Source organism: Sinocyclocheilus rhinocerous, unplaced genomic scaffold, assembly GCF_001515625.1.
Source record: "Sinocyclocheilus rhinocerous isolate Xijiao unplaced genomic scaffold, SAMN03320098_v1.1 scaffold705, whole genome shotgun sequence".
NCBI classification, from domain to species: domain Eukaryota; kingdom Metazoa; phylum Chordata; class Actinopteri; order Cypriniformes; family Cyprinidae; genus Sinocyclocheilus; species Sinocyclocheilus rhinocerous.
The window spans coordinates 981,231-991,448 of NW_015630576.1; the positions used below are offsets into that span (position 1 = coordinate 981,231).

General features: G+C 36.6%; 1 protein-coding gene across 2 annotated transcripts in view; it reads right to left on the reverse strand.

The window, feature by feature from the left end:
* Positions 1–4,170, reverse strand: part of LOC107740634 (collagen alpha-1(I) chain-like) — a 21,943-nt gene extending 17,773 nt beyond the window's left edge. For both annotated transcript variants that reach the window (XM_016553117.1, XM_016553116.1), the window contains exons 1-6: positions 3,945–4,170; positions 2,325–2,513; positions 1,935–1,957; positions 1,691–1,726; positions 781–873; positions 319–390 (exon numbers count right to left, since the gene is read on the reverse strand). In XM_016553117.1, coding sequence (XP_016408603.1) covers positions 319–390; positions 781–873; positions 1,691–1,726; positions 1,935–1,957; positions 2,325–2,513; positions 3,945–4,026 — 495 coding nt within the window. In that variant the 5' untranslated portion in view covers positions 4,027–4,170. The remainder of the gene's footprint in view (positions 1–318; positions 391–780; positions 874–1,690; positions 1,727–1,934; positions 1,958–2,324; positions 2,514–3,944) is intronic.
* Positions 4,171–10,218: the final 6,048 nt, after the last annotated feature.

Here is a 10,218-nt window from a genome sequence, read left to right on the forward strand (position 1 = left end):
TATATATATATATATATATATATGTATATATATGTATATATATGTATTCATGGGACATTTTGTTTAAAGCTACATGCTACAGACCTTCATATGCCTGTATGCCATAGATTAAAAATATACTAAGCATGTGTTTGTAGTTCAGCAGCTGATATGATGCTGTCTGTTAAAGAGCTGAACGGTGATTATATAGAGAGACAAAGAAGTGTATATGAATCTATTGAACTTACATTTGCATCACTTAGAGATTTGCAGGACGCATGTGTACTGTATGTGCATGCATGTATAGGCATGTGTATGTTAGCATATGTTCATTTTTACCATGGGGCCTGGGACGGCCATTGCTCCTCCGGATTTCTCATCAAATCCACCAGACATCTGAGGAGAAAAGTTCTGTGGAGGGACAAGGAGAAAAAGCAAAGACCTTGTCAGTCTAAAGATGAGAGGAGAGGCCCTCAGAAAAATCTCTGCTCATCTCAGCATAGGACAGGAAGAAACTTAACTGAACTTATCTCATGCTCAGGCTTATCTTGAGCTTAATCACAAGCTTTGCATGCCTGAGTGCATCTGTGGCTATTGCCCTGAGGGTGCTGTCCGCTTAAATGGTGCTGAAATGTGTCGGCCCTGTGACCTAAAGGTCTTTTAAATGTGATCTGATTTCAAATTATGGCCTAGAACAAATCCTGAAATTTTGCACTTGGCCTAAAGGCACTTCTAAGTTACACCTTTCACCTATCTGTTGGAGAAAACTAGTATTTTCCCTCTTTAGGGTGAGATACTTACTCCACCAAGGCCAGGAGGTCCAGGGGGGCCTGGGGGCCCAGGAAGACCAGGCTGTCCAGGGATTCCGTCATTGCCGGGAGGGCCAGGAAGACCCTGTTTGAGATCAAGGGAAAGGAAAATTAGGATTTAAGTGAATGAGGCAGATGCAACACTATGGTACAGACAGGTTTGTACATTCAGAGCAGTTCACATCAAAGCCTTTACAGTTCAAAATGATGCACCACATCTATAGGTCAGTTTTTTGTAGAGGTATAATTAGCGCAAAGTGGTGGGCTGATATATAATTCTGTTGTCTTTTTATATTAAATACAGACTAAAACATCTCTCGCATCACAAGTGTTCAAAGCACCACAAATACCATAAAATAAGACAAAATAAGCCAGCAGCATGTGCATGTAGCAAATAATATTTTTGTAATTTTTTTGTTATGAAAACATGTCAGAATTAATGCATATCAGTAATGCTGCTGAACTTTCTGTTTTATTACATTTGTTTTAGTACTTATGAGTTTTGCCTCAATTTACATTTGTCTGTGTGTGTGTGTATATATAACAAAACATATATGGATATATGGATAATTCTATTTAATTTAATAATCCATATTTAACATATTTAATATGTGTCATGATTTATATAATGAAAATTATATGTATATATATATATATACACACACACACACACACAAATATAAAAATCAAGAAATCCAACAAAAAATCAGGTAAGCTATAAAAACTAATTTATAAGTAACCTATATTGAAAATAACATGTAAAGTTTTATGCAGATGTAATGACTGCTGATTTAGATGTATGTTTTTTTGTTCTCCAAGAACTTCCAAGATGTTCAGCAACTAAACAAAACCCTTTATTAAGCAATAAACACATGCATAAAAATAGGGAAATAGAAACCTACCCTTTCACCCTTATCACCAGCAGGACCTCTTGCTCCCTAAGAGAGAATAATGAACACAAAAGCGTTTATAAGGATTTGTTTCCCCAGAAAGGTAGCAAAATAACTAGCTTCAAATTAGTTCAAATGAGGCCTTGAGTATGGTATGCTCATTCATATAGGCCATTTATAAAGATCATTCTATGAAACAATGAACTGAAAACTTATTTTAAGAAATATAAGCTGATAAAGGTAAAACAACATTTACCTCAACACTGGGCTCCTGGAATTCTATGAAATTGAGGAAAAATGAAAGCAAAAATTAAAACCATATAAAAATAGAAAATAATCAGATGCCTCTTTTGGTTTGTAAACGTTTAGCACTAAAATGATAACAATCAGCCTAACAAGTGCTTCTGTGGTTTTCCCCAATTAGATTTGAGGCCTTGCTGATTTAGGCCTACTAGAGCAAAACCACAAATTAATCCAGTGAGTGACCATAAGGCCAGAAGCTTGAAGATCACATTTAAAAATCCAATGGGGAGTGAAAGTTGTGGCTCCATATGAATTTTCCCTGACATTTTAAATGAAGGGATGTGGGGTGGTTCTGTTTGCCCAAGGTAAGAAAAAACGGGGCGTGAGAATCAAGGCGTCGTACCGTCTGGGCAGACGGGGCAGCACTCGTCGTGGGGAATCACTGGGTTGGGGCAGTCGGTTGTGTCCTCGCAGATCACCTCGTCGCACATAACGGTGCCGCTGTCGCACACGCAGATTTGGCATGGCTCTGGTTTCCAGACGTCCCTGTCATTGTAGACCTGGCCGTCCAATGTGCAGCTGCCGCCTGTGCCTACAGGAATAACGAGTGAAATAGTTGCATGAGCATGAAAGCAGAAATAGTATTTGAGTATGTCATAGAATTTAAGATACTCATGTCTAATGTAGGTCGGTTTGTTTCTTGTTTACGGACGTATGCATGAAGTTAATTCGGTGACGGAAGGTGGGAAATGCTTATAAGGCACTTTTTTGTCGTCTATAAATAATGTCAAAATCTCTTCAATCTCACAAGGGAAATGCGACTGGTTTGGTGTTTTATCTACTGAAATGAGGCCACCTTTTGAGAATTTTGTTCTGTAAACATTTCCCGTAGACGTGGGAACAGATTAGGCTCGAGTAAACGCACACCTTTACTTCTGCTTGAAATGTTTGGTTTGAAATTCACCCCTATGTGGCGCAGTGCCGTTATGCCCAGATTGCATTATTCAGAGGAAAAAGCTTGAGTGAAAATTTCCACGTCCACGTCTGCTGAAGCTGACCGTCCATCATGATGTAATTGAAAACTGTCGGCTTGGCAACGACTAACGTTTTCCTTCAGTGGAAACTCTGCAGGGTCCGCATGTGTTTTCAATCATCATAACAGAGGGGGGGGAAGTGAAAGGCATGGGGTGGGGGGATTGTCAAAATATGATGTCATTGCATATTTAACCACCAAGTGGCGCTGTGAGACTGCTTGAAATACTTGAGCCCTTCAACGGGTAAAATTATGGATCTGGAATATTAATTAAAAGTAAACCTTACATTTAAACTAGGTGCATGTCTTGATTTTCTTTCAGAAAATCAAGTAGTCTGGCTTTAATTTAGTTAGCAGACTTAACTATCCAGTTTGGAAACATGCTCATCCAAGAATGAGATCATCGCGCTCTCTCTCTCTGTTTTTGGTTTGGGGAAAACTTTTTTTAATCGATGTCGCCCATATCCATATTTGTTTTTCTTTTGCTGGAATTGCACATTTGTATTCTAAGTTGCTTACCAACTGGCCAATTCGATCACTAGTAAATTACTTAAATCTGAACTTTTTCCCTTAAAGTTTTAAGTTCTACATTTTATATCAGTTCATTTTTCCATTTAAAAGAAGTACTAAGCACGTTATGGACTATTTGCTGTCGCTGTCTGCTTTTCTCTTTTAGCAGCTGTTGAGGATAACAAATTGCGCGTGGAGGAGAGTCTCCAAACCTGTGCCAACTTGTCTCCAAAGGCTCGCGCATGCAGAGCGTGAAAAGGCCCAGTGGGTCTAATGCACATCCAGACTGAACAACTCTCTTCTCCCATTCCAGGGGAAAACATAATCTATGCTTAAGGCTACAGGAAAACGCTTGTATAACTTGTTCAGTCCCGAGAGAATCATTTATCTCTACAGCATCACAGAATAGCCCCACTGCTTCACATTTGCACCCACTAACCTCCAGCAAAAGCTTGAAAAGTTGTAGAAAATTACACTTACGATCATCCTCGCCTTGTCCTCTTGCCAAAAGCACCGTTGCGCTGAGCAACAGCGCCAACCGAATATCCACAAAGCTGAACATGTCTAAATATTAGACATGTAGACTCTTTGAGGCGAGGGAAGTTCTTTTTTTCCTTTAGACTCCAGTCATACACGGTAGGGTCCGGTCTTCTGTGACTCCAATCCAGACCCCAGCAGAAACTCCCTACTGCCTAAACCAACTCTAGGTCCTGGCTTTTATACCCCAAACTTTCTGGGAGGCGCCGGGAGCAGCAGATAACGCAAGCATGTTCACGTTTAATAGAATAGCGTCCCTCCTTCACCGGACAGGGGGCTGTCTTCACAACGTTTTCAGAGCGAACATCTAAAGAAACCTGATCTCTTAATAAAAAGGTGAGGGTTTGCTCTCAAAACTTATTTTTGGTGAAGCTATAGGTTGTGTGCCAAGGTGACCACCTGTATTGTGGGCATATCTCCGGACTTTTGTTTCAATCTTGAATTCTGGAAAGACCTCTCGACCCAACGACTTGCTTTCTTCAAATGAGGATTTGGAGATGAGGACGACACAGTGCTTTCTGAACTAAACTTGTTATCGTTTCGTTTTCTTTTTTAAACTTTGTATACCGACGGAATTCAGTTTTTTTTATATATATTCCATAACAAATTTTGAAGGTCGTGTTTCATTAGTGGATTTCTGCAGCCAATTACTGAACATCTATCTATCTATCTATCTATCTATCTATCTTGTATTAAATAACGTTAAAAAGTTATGTAGCCTATGTATTGTTTTGACAAATTAGGTTTATAATTATTATTCGCACTTTTTGAAATTATTAGCCAAATATTTCGTATTTGTTCTATAAAAAAAGTAGTTGTGTTTGGTGAATATTTGAAACGTATAGGCCTTCAGGATGGGCACACTTTTATCTTATCACAATTATTTCTGTCATTTATAGGCCCACTGGATTGCATAGTTTTCAGTTTCACGAGTTTCAACTTATCGATAATTAAATTCGACATATAACTGCAGGCTGTCGCCGTGGCATCATTTTGAATTTACTTAAAACTTCAAGGCAGCAATTAAACTTCATTTTAGTGGGCTTATTTTTGTTACAGTGAAAGAAGCCACATTGTAATATTAATAGAACAGAGAAAAACACAAATATGGCCTCGCTCAGACTATAAAAACGGAAAACGCTTTTAAAGGTGCACATCCTTAATACGCCGCACGCACGAGCCATAAAAAGTGATTTGGCTTGTGAGCGGCTGCATCTCTCTTCCGTAGACACGTCGCACCTCTGGAGCTGGCCAATCAGAGCTTACGCTCTCCCCCTCTCTCTTCATCTTCATAGCAGCGTCTCATCCAAGAGCTGCGTCTGCCTCCTTATTCCGTTCAGAATAATGCAGATGAAAGGAGTCTAGAGAGAAAGGGAGGGAGAGGTAGAGAGAGAGAACGCCACCTCATCGCTTTCAGGTGCACGTAGGGTCAGTCGCGATGAAAGCACTTGTGCTCCATTCACACACTAATGAAGGGTCCAAGCAATTTGACTTAAGGCATAATGGAAAGGAATGGACATTTAAACTAATAACCCTCTGAGAAACGTTGATTCTGACAAGTGCAGAGCATGTCAAGAGGATTTAAAAAAAAAAATTTTGCAGTTCAGTGTGTGAATGTGTGTGTTTAGTACTCTGTTAATATTATGTGCTTAAATTTATGTGTTTAAATGTTTATGTACATAAACATTTACCATTTAACATTTAAAACATTACATTTAATATTTATAACATTTACATTAACATTACATTTAACATTTATAACATTTAAAATAAATAAAGGTTGAGTTGAGTACATACATATCTGCATTAAAATACAATAATTCATTTTTCCTTATCAAGTTAACAATATAAAAAATATAAACTCTAATAGTTTTATTTACATTAATCATTTAGCCAATATTTTTGTTTAAAGCAACTTATAAATAATTAAAAGCCAACATGAAACTGTATTAGCAGCACCACGATTGCTAAGTACAAAATCTAAATTATATCTGTGGGAAACAGTGAAAAGATGAAAGAGAAAGGGTTTTTAATGAATCTTTATTTGATGTTTTTTTATTTTCTGTGGTGAAATGCACCATATAGCATTGGCAACACACACTCTGACCTTTCTACAAAACCACAAAAATCAATTTTTTTGCTTCTAATCTGTTCCCCCATCCAACAATTTTCACAAAAATAGTAACCAAACATATTTCAAATGAAAGGCATAGAAATGAAACAAGAATGTTGCCAAAGGCTTGCCAATTTCTACTGAACAAAACAGCAAAAATGCATTCATCTACTTATAAATATCCAAAGTCGCAGAAACAGATGTATAATTTGCAGTCATACAGCCAAACTTCAGTTAGACGATTTCTGAAGACTGAAGATTGTGTACATTTTAAACATTCTTTGATGCTCAAAATCAAACTTTTCATTGCCATTCATAACGTAAATTGTAGTCACAGTGTCAGTCAGCAGCTTGAGCAACACTGTGACAAAAAAGTGCAATTAAAATAATTCAGTGTCAGTGTTATGCTAAAGATATCTCAAATTCAATACTGTATATAGCATATTTGCCAATTGTTGCCAAGAAATGTGCAGCAAAATGTCTTCACATGTCTCTATCATTTGTCTAAATAACTATAAATAAAGAAATACCCAGCAGTGGCCAAAGTAGACTTGAAAATTTATGAAAATGGATGCAACCACAAGAAGCCAAGTATTAGTGTTTAGCCTGGGAGAGCAAAGCCTTCTGGGAGCTCTCACATTGTCCAAAGCCAGCATGAGCTGCAAGCAGAGAAAGAGCCAAGCACAACACAGCACAGACAGCTTCTAAAGATGTGACCTGGAAAAGGCAGCAGGATAGAGGGAAGAAGAAGAAGAACTTTTCATTGGGCTGAAAAATTGATCTTAAATGAGATCTAGTTGGTTTCCTATCAGAGTGAGTGGTTTGTATGGGACGAGGAGCTACTCTTCGGTAAACCGAGACCATTAAAAAGTCATTTTTCTTCATGCAAGATGAAGGCATACATTTAAAAGTTCACTCCAGAAAGTTTTTTTTACACCACACTGACGTTTATTGTATGGACAAAAACTTCTTCAAAATATCTTTATTTATGTTCCACAGAAGAAAGAAGGTCATACAGGTTTGGAAACGACATAATGGTGACTCGATGACAGAAATTTCATTTTTGGGTGAACTGTGCTCTTAAAGGGACAGTGCACCCCCCAAAAAAGAGAAAATTATGTTAATATTTACTCACTCTCAAGTTGTTCCAAATCTTTTATGATTTATTTTCAGCTGTCAAACACAAATGAAGATATGCTGGTAACCAAACAGTTGACAGTAGCAATTTTACTTCAATAATATGGCAAAAATAGCATGGAAGTCAATAGCTAGCGTCAACTGTTTGGTTACCAGCATTCTTCAAAATATCTTCAATTGTGCTCAACAGAAGAAAGAAACTTTTACAGGTTTAGAATAACTTGAGGGTGAGTAAATGACAGAATGTTCATTTTTGGGGTGAACTGTCCCTTTAACCAAGCCTGAATCTGTTGTGTCATGACATCTAGGCATTGGTTTCAAGCTTTTGAACATCTACAAACACATATTACTCTTTCATTATCAAGCAGATTCAAGCTAAACACTAGCATTTCATAGGCTACATTCATACTTGAGGACAAGGGACACGCTGGCGCTGCAGCATTGAGGAGCTTTTTGACCGTCTTGTCATTATGGCAACCGGCTCAGTCTTGCACGGTCGGAGACTCTGTGCTTTGATAGGTGGGTGTCTGTCCTGAGCAAACAGGTGTTGTGACCCACCCCACACTTTCATGGTGCAGAAGGCCTGCTCTCCAAAAATACCAGCCTCACTCTGCTCCTGCTTCCACAGCTGTTCCTCTTTAGGAAAGTGCTTATCCTCTTTATGGTTCGCAGTCATTCACACACATGCACACGCACACACGCTCAATATGATGATCTGTGAATCTGGAAATACGGGAAGCATGTGCTAAAGGAATGGGTGACTGTAAAACACTGATAAATCACGTTGGATACAGGCCCGCTCATCAGGAGTTTGGGTTTGTTTTATTTGACATTAAAACGCAGTCAAGGTTCTCCAAAGTCAGTGTAGTTTGGATGCTTTTCATCTCAGCCCGATTCTTCAAAGCTCAGCTTTTTTTGTTGGAAGTTTTGTTTGGTTACTCCGAGCTCCTCTAGTTCGAACAGAGTTTGATTTAATGGCATGTGGAAACCACACATTACAGCATAGATTAAACTGCTTCTAGTAAATAACTACAAGCTCGAGTCTAAATCTATCCGTTTTGCGGAATGTTATGGAAGTTGCTCCAAAAAGCCCAATTAAAGGACGCATGCTTGCTTTCTTGAACAACATGTGCATTGGCTACCATGAGGACAACAATGTAGTATTTTCTAGGAGCGGTGACTTGCCAAAAATACTTTTAACCGCAGTGTTTTTACCAGCAAGTCAATTTATTCGTTATGATATCCTTCTCAATATAGTGCCCTTTTATGTTACACACTAGTGGGGTTAAACGTAGGCGTACTCGGATCTCTGCATCTTATTGCCAATATTTTATAACAAATAAAGCTTGCACAAAATAAACTGCACTGTAAACTATAAACCAACAAATTACATTTGTCAAATGCAGAAGTATTTTGCTGTAGTCAAAGCTGTAATTGTGTCTAATATATATATATATATATATATATATATATATGGAGTTTTATAGCATATTACTGATTACAAATTACATAATGAAAACTTTAGTAACATAATCTAGGTTATTCATTTTAGGTAATGCAATCTGACTACTTTTTAGATTCCTTTTAGATGAGCTTTTTTGTGTCTAACTTATTTTAAACTTACCAATAAATGCACCATATTAAAATAAAAAGGTAAAGAGAAAGACAATATATTCTATTTTTTGACATCAACATCATAAAATGCAGTAAGCATTACATTTCACCAGGGTTTCCCAAACTGGGTTTAATGTAAGAACTGCAGTGTGTTTGTGAGTTGATAAAAAAAAACAAAAACGAATAATTAAATAATACAAATGTAAAATAAAAATCATTCAAACACTTGAACACTAAAAATCGAAATAATTTATTTGTTTACCTGCATGTCACTGTGACCATTAACTGACATCAGAGAACTGTAAACATGCAAATGTGTTGTTAAATTACTAAAATATTACCTTTCTCCGAGATATCATGTGAATTGTATGAATAATATGTAATCATGTAATCCATAAAACAGTAACTGTAATCTGATTATGAGCATTTTTTAAATGTAATACACTCTAATTACGAGTACTTAATTTTTGGAATCTGATTACGCAAACCATATTACATGTAATCAATTGCTAAGTACACAAAAAAATGTTCTTACACAGTATCTTTAGATTAGACAATAAGTCTGCAATTATGAAGGGGATTGTTACTATATTCTTGTGATACTGCAGATTTGACACATTACCAACTGTGTCTTGGCAGGAACGGCATCTGTAGCCTATCTACTGGATTTTTGGAGGAATTGATTGAAATGTAGATTCAATCCAGACACCATGAGAAAAAATCTCCTGGCTCAGGAATGCTGGTCCACTAGAGACCGGAGTATGAACTCTACTAAAATGGAAATACAGATGAGAATCTTTGGAATGGAAGAGGAAAAATATTTTCATTTGATCCTTATGTGAAGTTGGTGACGCTTTACAATAAGGTTAATTTAACATTAGCTTGTACATTAGGAGTCTTATGATAAATTATGAAATAATTTTCCTAAACATATTGTTTATAACACATTAACTGATTGTAATGATGATACATAATACCGAATGCATGAAATAACGAATTGAACCTTATTGTATACTACAATATGTTTGGTGTCAATAAGATTTTTCATTTGAATTTTCTTTGAAAGAAATTTATTTTTATTCAGTAAGGATGCATTAAAATGATCAAGGTTAACAGTAAAGATATTCAAATGAATGCTGTTATATTCAATTTTCTATTGATCAAAATATCCAGAAAAAAAAATATTTCAGTTTCCACAAAAATATTAAGCAACTGTTTTCAACATTGATAATAATAATAAATATTATTTGAGCAGCAAATCAGTATATTAGAATGATTTCTGAAGTGACACCTGTTCACTGAAAATATATTAAAATAGAAAAAAAGTTATTTTAAACTGCAATAATATTTAAT